This window comes from Gossypium arboreum, chromosome 1 (genome assembly GCF_025698485.1).
Source record: "Gossypium arboreum isolate Shixiya-1 chromosome 1, ASM2569848v2, whole genome shotgun sequence".
NCBI classification, from domain to species: Eukaryota; Viridiplantae; Streptophyta; class Magnoliopsida; order Malvales; family Malvaceae; genus Gossypium; species Gossypium arboreum.
Window position 1 is genome coordinate 108,600,678 of NC_069070.1, and position 15,695 is coordinate 108,616,372.

Below are 15,695 nucleotides of genomic sequence, written 5' to 3' on the forward strand. Positions count from 1 at the left end.
TCACACAAATGAATTAATGTCATATACAGCTTCTAATGTAACCATACTTACACAGCCTTACTATAATTCTAATTATATATATATATATATATATATATATATATATATATATACCACACTTAAAAAGGCTTTTCAAACCAATGGATCACCAAACATAAACTACAAAATATATAATCAAAATTTAAAACTTCCAAATAATTTCAAAATATGTATAATCCAATTCTCAATACCCAAACTGTGAATGAAAATATACATCATCTCACTACATATTTAAAAGATTTTACATATGTATAATTAAAACACTAAATTTAAAGAATGAATTAATTCAAAAATAATAAGAGATCAACTTTTTTTCAATTCTTCAACATGACGAGGCTCGGATACTACTTGTTAGAACCGTAAAACTTTGATAGATAACTTAATAAATAAGGATCTGTCATGTCAAATAATAAAAAACAAAATTAGATGCGAAAACGTACTCGAATCCATTAATTTTTTAAAAATTTTAAATTTTGTGATTTTGATCTTCCAAATTAACACACAAGTATTTTAAAAAACCTAACTGTCCTTTTTGAAGATGAGATGTTAGAAAAGCTCCGTATGTATAATTTGATAACCATAACCTTAAAATTATATATATAATTTTTACACATTAACCTTACTTTCTACTCAGTAAACATTTACCAAATTAAATCACTTTTGATGTGACCTAACATTTTATCATAATAAATAATAACATATAATTATTCATATATATGTGTGTGTGATATTCATATTTTTCAAAGAGACAAATGAATAAAAATGTTGGTAACCCTTTACATGATGCTGCTGAATGCTGATCATCAATGTGATGAACCGTCCATAAATGGTATCGTGATTACATTAAAACACAATTTTTCCTTAACATTTTGTTACTTTTAAAGTTCAAAAGGAAAATCATACTAACAAAACTTAATTGCTATCAACTAACATCACAATTTGCATTTACTCAGCCAATATAACAACACAAAAATACTCATCACACACTACAAAACAAACAGTACCAAAAGAAAAAAGGAGTAACCACACTGATGGCGACTAATAAGTTAGCCTCATATCAGGTATCACTTACAACAAGAAAAACACTAACAAGAAGCTCAATCCAACAACAGCAAGCCTTTCAGCCCCAAAACACATAGCAGCATTATCATCATCAGCTACCTGATCAGCTGGGTCATCATCTGGTGACTCAGCTGGTGAGTCTGAATCCGGTGTTGGTGCTGCCTTAGACTTAGTCTTAGACTTGGACTTGGTTTTGGATTTAGATCCCTTTGGTGCATCTGCTGCCTCCTCTGGGGCAGGGGCTGGGGCTGGACTAAGAGCTGCCTTGAACAATTCTTTAGGCATCAACACTTTATCAATTGTATAAATTGCTACCGGCTGCTCGTCGATCAGAGTCCCGGTTATTTTGACAGTGTTAACCCTGGTCTTTAGTGTCACCTCTTCACCCTCGTTTTGCACAGTGAAATCGAACTTGCTGGCTCCGTCGGTAGCTAATGTGTTCATGAGTCCATTGTTGGACTTCAACATGGACAAAGATTGGTACACAGGCACACCAAAGAATTCGAGGAAAGATGCTTTCTTAGAAGCTGTCAGGTTCTTGTACTTTGGTAAAAAGGCTTTGAATGGATCATCCATAGGGCAGAACACAGTCAATCCTCCATTAACATTATCCTAGAAGTAACAAACAAGCAAAACCTCAACAATTTTATATATTACAATACAGCTCACAACACACTAGGGGCAAAGTAAATGACATAGAAAAATATCAGTACATTACCTTTTCCTAACTACCAGTTCATGCTATATTACTACAAGATTCTGTTAATGTCATAATGACCACTCCATATATAAACTACCACTATCATCAAGTCAATGTGTACAACAGTTGTCTCTTGCATTTACTGCATGTTGTTAAGTTCAGAAAAATAATGAGCACGCACCATAATGGACCATTTGGCATCTAATTGGGGAAAAAGAAACAAACCCAGATCTGGATTAGACCTTGTCTACAAAATTCACATCAAAAACAAATTTTGAAATTTGAAAAATCTTAAGATGTCATTGTCATGCACTTGGATTAAAAATGTACCTACCCCACTCTCCTACAAAACCTTACCTTTTGAAAAATAAAATTAGCCAATTAAAGAGTAAAGATAAACAGTATCTTATGCCATTAGTATATCTTTTTAATTTGCTTTTAACACTATTTCTTTCAACATTTACATTTCAAACTAAAATCTCACCATCACCACTCAATCAAATGGCCCAAAATGAACTCTTTCCAGATTCTACCTTTTTTCCTCTATAATCAGCCTCAATGATCAAATCCTCACCCTAACATTTTAAAGCAAACTGCTAAAATTAGTTTACAAAAAAAAAAAAAAAAAATTCAGCTTACCTCATATGTTCTCATGGATTCAGGGTTAGCCAAAAGGGTATCAGCAAACACTTTACACCCATGTGCTGACATAATGCCAGTGATATTCAGCTCACTTGGCCCTGGAGTAGGAGCCTCAGCTACAACAGAAGGCAAAGCCTTGCTGATCTGAATCACAGATATATTGTAAGGAAGTTCCTCCACAGATTTAACAAAAAAAGAATTCAAACTTCCACCATTGTCTTCAGCTCCAAAACCAACTTTCCCACCTTTAAAATCGGTTATATTAACAAACCCAGAAACCCCAGGAGCCACACCAGTAGCTTGGAACATAGTAGCAGCTAGTGCAGTACCATTCCTTATTTGGTGAAGCTTCTTGGCACCAAAGTAGTCAAGGAGGACATGAAGGGAAAGGATGTTCTTGATGGTGTAAATGGAAGGGTTTTTATCCAAGAGGGAAGACATGGCGGCGTTGTCTAAGGCAAGGACAGTGATGGTGGTGCGGCGGTTGATCTCGGGAGCTAAGTGAGTGAGGGTGAGGTAATGATTGAATGTGGACAAAGAGGGGTGCTTTGCAAGTAGACGTGTAATGTTATGGGCGTTTGAGGTTTGGAAGAGAAGAAAAGCTGAGAAAATGAGAAGGACAACGTGTTGCCTTTGCCCCATCATTGTTGTTTCCCTTCCCCTTCTCTTCTCTGAGTTGTGTGTTTTTGTGGTTTGGATGAGGTGAAGGAAAGGGTTACAGAGGGATTTGTAGTGTGGGGGAGTTAGTGGCTAAAAGCTATAGAGGAAGGGAAAGGTGAGAACTTTGAGATGTGAAAAGGGGGTTGGAATGGGGTTAAATTACAAAGAGAGCCACCGTGCTAATGGTGGGTTTGGGTCGTAAAGAGTGAGCAAAAGGGCCAGGTTTTAGAATTGGTTGGGAGTTTCTATAAAATCACCATATAGCTGAAGAGAAAGTTGGTGAAAATGAGCTGGGGGTTTTGGTTAAATTACCAAGGCATCCACTAGTCCACTAGGAAGGGGGGCCAGTGTGGGAGAGAGTGAGAGGGACAAGAGAAGAAACATAATATAACACAAATAGGAACATGATCTCTTTGTTTAACTTTTTTTGTTATAAATTTTAGATGAAGTTATAAGAATGTAGTAGTAATAATAAGTTACTTGAAAGCAAAGGTGAGTTTCAATTCCAGACCAAAAAGGTGAGTAAATTACTTAAAATTAGACCTTGATTGTGGGAGCATCAAAACTCTATTACAGTTGCTGCAGCTTTACAAATTCCAACCAAGAAAGACACACCAAAGGGAAGAGGCTTTGGGAAGAAAGAGAGAGGAGTCAGTCAAACAGATCAAATCTCTTCGTCAGAAATTAAAGCTATTTTCTTTTATAATGTAATGCTTACATTCATTATCTTACATGACACCAATGTCTTTTTTAAGTTAATTTCAATGTTTAATTTAGTATTTAAGTTAATATATTGTTTAATATAATGTATAATATTATATATGAATTTTGATTTTGTGTTATTTTATACATAAAATTCTTATTTGATTCAATTTTCACAAATCAATAACAATATTATCAAATTAGTAATATTTACCGTTGATATATTAGATACACAAACAATGATATTTGACATGTGTATAATTGCACCAAATTATAGTTCATATGTATACATGTAGCCTAGCATGAGTCCAAACACGTCCCTGTAGATGGCCCTCCATCGAATACCCTTCAAGATGACCTTTCGTTGGATAATACACAACCAACCACCTGTGAATCCCATTTAAACCAACTATGAGGCCTCCCGTTTTTATCCTCCAAGGGGAACCACTAAAGGACTACTAAGGTATAATAACCTCATGCAAACTCAACAAGGAGAGTGTTAGAGCAGGACCCACAATATCATGCATGGCAACAACTGACATGTAACGAATTTGTCACTTAACCGACCACACAAACAGCCTACCATCCTTATAGTCAGTGACATGGCATTATATGACAAGTGGATCTCCCCTATATATACCCCCACGCGAGGAACCAAAGATCCTTTCTTCTTTCTTCCCCAAGTATATTCTCTGTAACTTAGCAGTCTCCACTTTTCTCCTCCTCCTCCTCCTTCCTTCAACTCTTTTCCCCCTTTACCTTTTCTTTTGGCTTTTCACTTGCCACAGGTGAACTGACCGCCTTGCAACCACCACTTTTTCTTCCTTGTTGATTCTGCGTATCAACAAAAATAAATGTATATATTCATTTCTTTAAATGTGCATAATTAAATTAAAACCGAATCTTCATTTACACATATGAACCACAATTTAACTTTCTTGTGTATAATTACACCAAATCAACGCTCATGTATCAAATTGTACATTAAAATAAAATTTATGTATAAATTTAATATTTATCCCTTTTAAACATTATCACATGTTAATTTTTAAAATATTTAATTTTTATTAGCTTTAATAAGACATTAGTCACCATTTAAATCTCTTTTGTAGAGTTTAAATACTCAGCTCATAGTATATTCCTCACTAGTTTGTATACTTTTATATTAACTTTATAATATTTTTATAACGTTAGATTTTGTTTGAAATCATTAATTAATTATATTAATGCTATTTAGTCTTTAAAATATTTAATATTACAGCAATATAAAAATCATATAAATTAAATTTATTAATATATTAATATTTAATTTATTATAATTTAAATAAGTTATTTGTTATATATAAATTAAATTGTTAATATTCTATTTTTATAATTTTATATTTATCTTTGTTCTATCTGTAATCGATAAATACAATTAATTCTAATTATATTTGAAAAATATAATTTAATTTGATAAATGCTATGAACATGTGCCTTTTTAAAAAATTATATTTTAAGCTAATTTATATATTATGACATTAAAATTTAATTAAATTAAGTAAAATCTTAAAGAAAATGATACTTCATATTTAACATATCAAAATTCTAAAGAAACCTTAAAAATTTTCTAAAGAAAATATATTTAAACATAAGGCATAGAATAATTTAAAAAGTAAAAGCAATTATTATATTGGAAATAAATGCTTAAAAAAAGAGTGCCATGTGCCAAAGAGCTCTAGCGTAAAAATGTTTTTATTTTTATTTTTTTATATCTACAACCTTGTAATATAATATATACTAATTTTTTATTTATTAAAATATATTTAAATTATTTTATAATTTTGCATGAATTTAATTTTATGATTGTTATTATATAAATTTAAATTATTATATAAATTTAAATAATTTTATAACTTTATTTATATATTTTGTAATTCATTATTTTTAATAAAAATAATGTATTAAATTATTATATGTGTATAATATATACAATTTCCTAAATTAAATATAGATGAAAAGTGTTTATAAAATTCATTATTATGAAATATATTTATAATAAATGTTTTAAATTTTTTTCCTTAGAAACTCAATCTTATAAATAGTCCTTGTTATAATAAAATTCATTTAGCATAAAAATTTTAACAAAAAGTAAAGGAACTAAATTTCAAATGTACGAAGAGTATAGAGCCTTGGACGATATTTTAACCTTAGTTTACAATATATATACTATTATCAAAGTCCAAAGCTTTAAATTATATTTGTATTATTTTAAATTTTAAACAGATTTTATTAGATTAAAAGTCTATATATTAACAGAAATTTTAAATTCTTAAATTTAAAATATTTTATCATTTTCTTAAAAAATTTTGATATGTTTTTCAGTTTTAAAATTATTTTAATATTTTTTTATTTTTCCATTTTACATAATATGTTAAGTTAGTATTTTTAAAAGGAAATTTAATATCATATTACTAATTAGGTTAACATATGTTACAAATTCTTTTACTTTTTATAAATTTAAAATTTAGTCCTTATATTTTTCAATTTTTAAAATTCAAGTTTAATTGTTAACACCACCTTAAATTTATTTTGTCAATTTTATTGGCGTGACATTTTAAAATTAAACAAAAATTACTCACTTGGTAGTCATACAACAAAAAGTAATGTTTTAATGAACTAGAATTTAAAAAAAATTATTGGCGTTAATAATTGGACTTGTATTTTTAAATTTAAAATGTAGAAGAACTAAATTTTTTTAATAAAAGTAAGAGCACTAAATTTCAAATATAATAATATAGGGACCTAGATTTTAACCTACTCATTAAATTCAATTTTATATATTTATAGGATTTTCATAACAAATTGCAATTTATTTTAAATATTTAATTTTTATATTTTTAACTTATCACGATTATTAAAATAATATTTATTATATTTAATATTTATTTTGTAAATATAAATAAGGAAATGAGGATTTTGAGGGTTAACTTATTACATTTTATTTTTTTACATTATCACTTATATGAAAATATTTTTTTAAACTAATAATAACACTTTAAAAGAATATTGATTAAGGATGTGTTTGATAATGAAAATCAAAATTTTCAACATTTAATATTTTAAACGTGATTACTAATTATTTTGATTTTTATTGAATATAAAATTTTGAACAAAAAGTGTTGAATAAGATAAGTAGATTTAGAAAATATTAAATTAATTTTACTTTATTAAAAATTGAAATAAATTATATTTTTTAAAATGAGATATTAAAATTATTATATTATTTTTATCCAAAACTATCTAAAATAATCTAAAGTATTATATTTATAAGATTAAAATTAAGAAATAAATACTTTTCTAAAGTTGAGTATTTTCTTTTATCAAACAATATAATCATATCTAGTACTTATATTTACTAATTTACCAAATAATTTTCTATTATGAATTTAACACTTATCAAATTTAGTATTAAGTTTTCAATGTTTAATTTTTCAACACTTAAAATTTTAATTTATCAAACACATATTAACTTAAATATGAATAACCCACGCGGCAAAAGATTAAGCTATGTCAGCTAAGAGCTTGAGGCCTTGTAATATATATATATATATATATATATATATATATATATATATATATATAATATTATATTATATATATATTAAGTTAGAATTTTAATTTTTTAACATTTTCATTAAATAAAGGGTATATTACACCATTAGTTATTAAACTATGAGTAAATTTTCGTTTTAATCACTTAACTAAAAAGATTACAATTTGGTCACTAAACTATTCAAAAATTTTCATTTAAGTCACTAGGTTGTTAGATTTTTTTTTAAAAGTTTCGCCAATGAGCTCCTAATAACGATTCAATAATCAATATGGTGGATCAATACCAATCGACTAGTAAAAGAACATACTTTAGATCCAAATTGATCTGACAGTCAGTATTAGAGATCAGAGAAAAAAGTTGTTTGAATTTTGGTTCGCAAACTCATGACGTTCAAAGTTGTTTCATGGAAAAAATTGAACTTAGAAGAGAAGGAGAAAAAAAAATTTCGATTGTTGCAGGTAGTGTGAACAGAAAAGCCATATAGCATTGCTTTTAACAAGTTAGTGACTTAAATAAAAACTTTTGAATAGTTTAGTGATCAAATTGTAATTTTTTTAGTTAAGTAACCAAAACGAAAACTAATCATAATTTAGTGACTAATGATATAATTTACCCTTAAATAAAAAATAAAATATGTACCAAGTCTTTGTAAGTATTTGTACATTTGAAATTTAATCTATATTTTAGTTCAACAAATTTAGACACTCTACTTTTTAATTTTTAAAATTCAAGTTCAATTCGGATGACGAAAATTAACCTTTTAGTATAAAATTATAAATAAATTTTTTATTTCATAATGTTATATAGTTATTTAACCTTAAATAAAATAATTTTTAAAAACTAAATTTGTAATAATAACAACCAATCATTGGTGGTCAATTTTGTTGATCACGAAATTTGGATGACTTAGTGCCGTTGGATTGACAAGAGGTTCCAATTTGACAGTGTCGGCGTAGGATCAAACCTAAGCAATTACTATATGTTTTTCGACTTTTAGGGCGTGGTATTATCGTAGTTTGATGAAAATAGGAGGGCAAGCTGATTGAAATAACTTAATGTTAGTTACTGATAATAAGTTCGTATAAATGTGAGACCAATGCTACTAAAACAGCCAGGCTGGAATGCTCAAATGACAAGACGGCACGTGGAAGCTTACTGCTAGTTGCTGTGACGTTAGCAAAATCCCTCCACCGACAAAAGTGTTCAATTTCAGTCAAGCTTTGGTCTGCACCTGTTAGATGCACATTTCAATCACTAAAGCTTTATTAAATCACTTTTCAATCCAAATTTTGACTTTAAATTAAAAATTGATAAAAACCTTTTAAATCAATTTTTTTCTGAGATTTTAAAGAAGTTGAAATTTTTAATTTTAATTTTTAAAAATATTTTTCAATGAAGTTATTTTTTTATCATTTCATTAACTATTTTATTTTACGAAAGTATTTTTTGACAAGCGTGATAAACATTATCAAAATTTTAAAAACTTTTTTATTGCACTTTTGAAAAATACTTTCTAATCTTAATTATAAATTAGTAGTTACATTTCAATAAAATAAAATTAATTTGCAGATTTGATATTCTAATTTTTCTGTAGTCAAATATTTTATTTTATCATGTTAAAACATCATTTAAAATTTAAAACATCATTTAAAAATTATCATTTCATTTTTCTAATTATTAAAAGTTTTATTAACACTTTTAACTTTGGTGACTTTTCATAAGAGTTGTATTTAGTTTATATAATGTCTTTTTAGAATTGAAAGTTAGTACTTAATTCTGTTTTGTTGCTTTCAATTGAGATAAAGAAAAACAACGTTTTACACAAATATTGGTTTAGCTTTTACATACATGAATTTAATATCTTTTAATTACCTTTTTATCTACTTGTTATATTCTCGCCATAGTACATCTCGCCAAACTATCCAATGATTAGAAGGAATAAGTAGACGAAAGTGATTGTGATTGAGGGATCAATTCACGTGTGATAGGTGGGGAACCAGAGTAAGAGTAGGAGGTTGAAGGAAGAGGAGAGTAGAATGGAATAAGGAGATAGATAGAGGGAATACTTAAGTTTTTCTTGGAGGAAAAAGGAGACCCTCTATTTCTTGTTCTATGACGGTGTCCTCTTGTCTCGTTGTGCCACGTAGTTAACAATACAAATGGTAGTCTTGCTTGTGTGGTTAGCTAAGTGGCAGGCCATTGTAGGTCAGCGTTGTCATGTATGTTATTGTGTAGTCCTACTCCGACATTCTCCTTTACGAGGTTGTACGAGGTTGATACGCCTTAGTGGTCATTGCGGAGGGTCCATAACGGACTGTTTCAAGATAACTTAAATGGGATTCGTGGAGGGTTGGTCTTGGATTGTGCTGAACGGAAAGTCACCATAAATGTAATGCCCCAAACTCGACCTAGACGTTATGGCTGAATTCGGCGGCGTCACATGAGAGTGTTTTTAGAGAACCTTAGCAAGTTTAAATTCGTTCTGTTTAATATCTCTACTTAAGTCGTGAAAATCACTATTCAAGTTATTACTTGAAAACATTTCTTTATCGCGGAAGTTATGACATTATTCATTTATACGAAACCCTAAGTTAAGTTTCCAAAACATATGTGTGGTGTCGCCATTTATAAATTAGTAAAATTAACAATTTAAAATCTTGAAATAAATCCAAAACAGTTCAAGCCTAAATACATAAATAGTCCAGAAAATAAATACTAAATGAAAGTAAATAAAATCGAATATAACTCATAAAACCAACATATCACTAGCTGTGGTCGTCGTCGAGCCCTCCGTCGTACCGATCCATCTATTGCTGGGCATTGCCGACAGATAAAATAAACAAAGGGCTGAGTTTTCGCAAACTCAGTGTGCACATCCCCATAGGCAACATGCATTCAAATAGGTAACAGAATACAGATAATTCGGCCTTAGCCATTTTCAGAATCGGTATGGACCCTAGCCCATTTAAATACAGAATCAGAACAATCGGGGCTTAGCCTACAAAAACATCGCATGCATAACAGATCAGATTATCAGAGAAACATGCCCACCAACCCTACATGTCATCTTCGTCCAACCCAACACACCATGTGGGGATATAATTGACCCACCCAGCCCTACACACCAAGTATGGGGATAAAATCGACCCATCCAAACCTACACACCAAATGGTATCGTAAAACGGCGCATATCAGATACATGCAGCATAGCTGCCTGATAACAGGCTAATAGCCTTTTAGTCTTCCTTCTCTTCACAACAATCCCAACCCAATGCAATGCAACATTAATAATATGACATGCTTATATACAGATATCAAATCATACCATCATTAAGTCAAAACAGATATACAAGATCAGATAGATACACATGCTAAAATTAACATGCTTTTTCATACAATCCAGTAACAAATCAGAGTATGGGTTCTAAGTAATGCTTACCAACCCTACAGTCCGGTCATAGTCGACTTGGGTGACCCGTGCAACCTTACAAAACATTTTAAACAATTTGGGCTCATAACCCCGTGTGTCCTGCCCGTGTGGGCCCACACGACCCAAATTGGCCATGTTCGTGTGGATCACACGGCCTGCCCCAAAATCTCACACGCCCGTGTGGCTTAAATGGCCCAATTGGTCAAGCTCGTGCCTTGCACACGGCCTCGCCAGCATTACACGGCCGTGTCCGTCGCGCCCGTGTGGCGCGCGCACAATCTGGCTCGTCAATCACACACCCTTGTATCGCAACACAGACTACCACAGAGGCAGTCCACATGCCTGTGTGGCATCTGCAGACAGCTTTTTGGCTTTTGTCGAGACTCATTTTCTGCGTAAATGGAGTACACACCTGGTATCGATCCAAAGTTAACGCAACCCCGAGCACTCTAGAACCTATTATTGAACAAGATTTCAACCTTTTAATCACTTAATCAGAGTTACTAAGAAACAGAAAAATCCCGAAGGTTAATGGAAACGTTACTTTAAATGAAAAATGGTGGTTCCTCGCTGTTTAGAATGTCGATTAGTGATCCACAGAACCCTGTTTGTCTCCTAAACAGAAAACAATCTCTTAATAATCTAAAATTTATTAGAATAAAATAGAACGCATCTCCACACTTATCGAAAGCGTGTCCCCAAAGACAAAAGCAAAACTATCGAAAAGAGAGAAAATAGAGAAAAAAATAGTGTAAATGAAAGTTCGGTAGCACAAGAGGGGGGATTTTCGGCAAAAAGAAAACAAAGAGGAAGGTAGAGAGGAGAGTTGCACAGAATTTCGATAGGAGAGAGTTTTGGAAAGAATCAGAAACTAACCAGATAACCCTTAAATCTACTACTACTCCCTTACCCAGCAGTTTACTAAAACTCAAACTCCTAACCGAAATTTGTAGCAAAATACTCCTCCTTTTTCCCACGCAGAGAATCGAACCCTAGACCCCATCATACCAACACACCACTTAGCCACCAGACCAGCAAGCCTATTTTGTTATATTCTTACTAATAAATTCTTATAATCCCATTCCAAAAGCCAGGCTTTATTCATATAAGAACCAAAATTTAGCCCAAGCCTAGACTTGAACTTGGGGCCTCCCCAACACACTCCAAAGCACTTAATCACATAAGCAGACATATATTTATGTCAAAAATAGGGCAGAAATACAACAAATATTCCAAAAGCTGAAATTACAAAATTTGAGGTGTTACAACTCTACCCTCTAAAAAAAATTCATCTTCGAATTTTTACCTGATCAGAAAAGGTGAGGATACTGCTGTTGCATCGAATCTTTCGGCTCTCAAGTGGTCTCCTTAGCTATTATTCCGTCACAACACCTTCACTAAAGGGATGGATTTTCTTCGTAGAACCTTAGTTTTGCAATCTAAAATTTGAATCGGCTTCTCCTCAAACGTCAGATCTGGCCTAACCTCAATCTCTTCCACAGGCACAACATGCGTGGGATTAGAACGGTAACATCTCCACATCGAGACATGGAATACATCATGTATACGATCCAACTCTGAAGGAAGCTCCAATTGATACGCGATCGACCTTACTCGCTTTAGGATCCGATATGGTCCAATAAACCTAGGGCTTAACTTGCCATTGCGACCGAACCTCAGAACCTTCTTCCATGGCGAGACCTTAAGGAAAACCAAGTCCCCTACAGAATACTTGATATTTTTCCTCTTCAAATCAGCATAGGACTTTTGTCTATCAGAAGTCACTTTCAGTCGATCTTGAATCAAGCGGACCTTATCCTCAGTATCTGAAACCAACTCCAGACCCAGAACACGTCGCTCACTCAACTCTGTCCAGCACAAAAAAGTGCAACACTTACGACCATAAAGTGCATCATACGGTGCTATCTGTATATTAGTCTGATAGTTATTATTATAAGCAAACTCTGCCAAAGGCAAGTACTCCTCCTAACTACCTCAGAAATCCATAACACAACCCATTAACATATTCTCCAGTATCTGAATCACCCTTTCTGACTGATCATCTGTTTGCGGATAAAAAGCAGTACGAAGTCAAGACGAGAACCCAAAGCCTTATGAAGTTTCTGCCAAAATCGAGACGTAAAATTAGGATCCCTATCGAAAATGATCAAAACAGGAAACCCATACAACCTCACTATCTCAAAAATGTAGAGCTTAGCTAGCTTTTGCATGGAGAAGTCCGTCTTCACCGGAATAAAATGTACCGACTTGGTCAATCGATCCATGATGACCCAAACAGAATCCTTTTTAGTGGGTGTTAGAGGCAACCCACTAACGAAATCCATCGTTACTCGCTCCTATTTCCACATCGATATCTTTACTGGCTGTAGCAAACTCGAAGGTAACTAATGCTCAGTCTTAACTTGCTAGCGTGTCAAACAACAAGCAACAAAGTCGGTCACCTCATGTTTCGACCCTGGCCACCAGTACAACTCTCAGATATCCTTATACATTTTGTTTCCACCAGGATGCATAGCGTAAGAACTACTATGCTCCTCCCTCAGAATCAACAGTCTCAAATCCTTATCATTAGGTACACAAATCCTACCTCGGAAGCACAATACCCCATCATTGTCAATCTCAAAATCAGTAGCAGTTCCAGCCTCAACCTGACGGAATCGTAACTCAATGGACTTATCTCCTAACTGTTTATCCTTAATCCGATCCAGCCACGTCGGTCTAACCTGTAACTCAGCCAGGAGACTTCCATTGTCATAAAGACTCAGTCGAGCGAACATCGCCCTTAAATCGGTCATAGCCTTATGACTTAACGCATCAGCCACCATATTGGCCTTATTTGGATGGTATTCGATATTGCAGTCGTAATCCTTAAGCAGCTCAACCCATCGTTACTGCCTAAGTTTTAACTCCTTCTGAGTGAGGAGATACTTGAGGCTTTTGTGATCAGTGTAGATGGTACACTTTTCACCGTACAAATAATGCCTCCAGATCTTTAATGCAAAGACAACTACAGCCAAGTCCAAATCATGTGTCGGATAATTAGCCTCGTGAGTCTTGAGCTAATGAGATGCGTAAGCAACTACCTTATCGTCTTGCATCAAAACACAACCCAAACCCACATGTGACGTGTTGCTGTATACTACAAAGTCCTTACTAAGCTCAGTTTATACCAGAACTGGAGCCTGAGTCAAAACTGTCTCGAGCTTCTCAAAACTCTCCTGCTGTACGTCAGTCCAAACAAAGGGGACTCCCTTATGCAGTAACTTAATCAATGGCACTACAATCAACGAGAACCCTTTTACGAAACGTCAGTAATATCCTGCTAGTTCTAGAAAACTGTGGACCTCCGACATGTTCTTCGATTGTTTCCAATCCAACACAGCCTCAATCTTACGAGGATCAACATGAATTTCACCAGTAGACACCACATGTCCCAAAAAGGTTACCTCCTGAAGCCAAAATTCACATTTAGAGAACTTCGCGTAAAGCTGTTTCTCATAAAGGATCTATAGAACAACCTAAGATGCCCATCGTGTTCGTCCTTAGTCTTAGAATACACCAGAATGTCGTCTATAAACACCACAATGAACCGATCCAAGTAGGGCTGGAGCACACGGTTCATCAGATCCATAAATGCCGCTGGTGCATTAGTCAACCCAAAGGGCATGACTAGAAACTCGTAATGTCCATAACGAGTCCTAAATGCCATCTTATGCACATCGGTCTCCTTGACCCTTAACTGATGATAACCTAATCGTAGATCGATCTTTGAGAACACAAAATCCCCTCTGAACTGATCAAATAAATCGTCTATCCTTGGAATTGGGTATTTATTCTTAATCATCAACTTATTCAACTGACTGTAATTGATACACATCCTCATCGTACCGTTCTTCTTATTTACAAACAAAACAAGGGCTCCCCATGGAGACACACTGGGACAAATAAACCCACGATCCAACAGCTCTTGTATTTGAGCTTTCAGTTCTGCCACCTCCTTCGGTGTCATTCGATAAGAGGCAATAGACACCGGAGCTGTACCAGAAATCAACTCGATACCAAATTCTACCTCATGACTTGGAGGCAATCCTAGTAATTCCTTTGGAAAAACATCTGAAAAGTTCCTCACAGTACAGATGTCCTTAACCGAGAAGTCCACAGAATCAGAAACACTGATGTAGGCCATAAACGCTTCACATCCTTTCCTCACCAGCTTCTCTACCACTAACACAGATATCACATCAGATAAATAATTCCGTTGTTCTCCAATCATGACTATCTCATTATCCTCATCGGTCCTCAGAACAACCCTCTTTTCAGCACAATCTAGACTTACACGATGCTTCACCAACCAGTCCATACCCAGAATTAAGTCGAACTCCCCAAACGGAAGTTCCAACAGATCAGCCAAAAATATCGTCCCTTGGACTTCCAACGGAACGTCTCTAAATAATTTACTAACCCTAATGGACTGTCCCAATAGACTCACCCTTGAAATCTCATTAGAAGTGCTCTCATGCGGAATTCCCAAAGTCTCAGACATAGAACATGCAACATAAGAATGTGTAGAGCCTATGTTTATCAGTGCAACATAAGGTACATTAAGGATTAAAAACGTACCCGTAATGACGTCCGAAGCATCTCTATCTTCACGTTGACGTGCAGCATAGACAGGTCCAGGCTACCTCGCCTTAGTCAGCCCAGCACTTCTGCCTGGTGCTCTCTAACCTCGACCCATATCGTTACCATCCCTAGCCTGTCCTTGGCCCCTAGATGGCTGCTGTACCCCTTTCGACAGCTGTGCAGTCTCAGCAACCAGAGCTTGCATCTGATTACCTCTCAGT

General features: G+C 33.5%; 2 protein-coding genes across 2 annotated transcripts; both read right to left on the reverse strand.

The window, feature by feature from the left end:
* Nucleotides 1-955: 955 nt before the first annotated feature.
* LOC108483157 (fasciclin-like arabinogalactan protein 1) lies at nt 956-3,770 on the reverse strand. The gene is made up of 2 exons (XM_017786386.2): nt 2,441-3,770; nt 956-1,713 (listed from the first exon to the last, which is right to left on the reverse strand). The coding sequence occupies exons 1-2, from the start codon at nt 3,086-3,088 to the stop codon at nt 1,108-1,110; spliced, it is 1,254 nt and encodes a 417-aa protein (XP_017641875.1). The 5' UTR covers nt 3,089-3,770; the 3' UTR covers nt 956-1,107.
* Nucleotides 3,771-12,213: 8,443 nt separating this feature from the next.
* LOC108481229 (uncharacterized) lies at nt 12,214-13,115 on the reverse strand. The gene is made up of 3 exons (XM_053018978.1): nt 12,887-13,115; nt 12,514-12,698; nt 12,214-12,447 (listed from the first exon to the last, which is right to left on the reverse strand). Exons 1-3 carry the CDS (start codon nt 13,113-13,115, stop codon nt 12,214-12,216), a joined length of 648 nt encoding a protein of 215 aa, XP_052874938.1.
* Between the last annotated feature and the right edge of the window lie 2,580 nt (nt 13,116-15,695).

Excerpts from the sequence above, each read along its gene's own strand:
- LOC108483157 (XM_017786386.2), bottom strand. The coding sequence starts at position 3,088 with ATGATGGGGCAAAGGCAACACGTTGTCCTTCTCATTTTCTCAGCTTTT. Across the intron at positions 1,714-2,440 it reads AATCCATGAGAACATATGAG|GATAATGTTAATGGAGGATT; the intron begins GTAAGCTGAATT and ends TGTTACTTCTAG.
- LOC108481229 (XM_053018978.1), bottom strand. The coding sequence starts at position 13,115 with ATGGATCGATTGACCAAGTCGGTACATTTTATTCCGGTGAAGACGGAC. Across the intron at positions 12,699-12,886 it reads TATCCGCAAACAGATGATCA|AGTTGAGTGAGCGACGTGTT; the intron begins GTCAGAAAGGGT and ends TGTGCTGGACAG. Across the intron at positions 12,448-12,513 it reads AGGTCTCGCCATGGAAGAAG|CGAGTAAGGTCGATCGCGTA; the intron begins GTTCTGAGGTTC and ends CGGATCCTAAAG.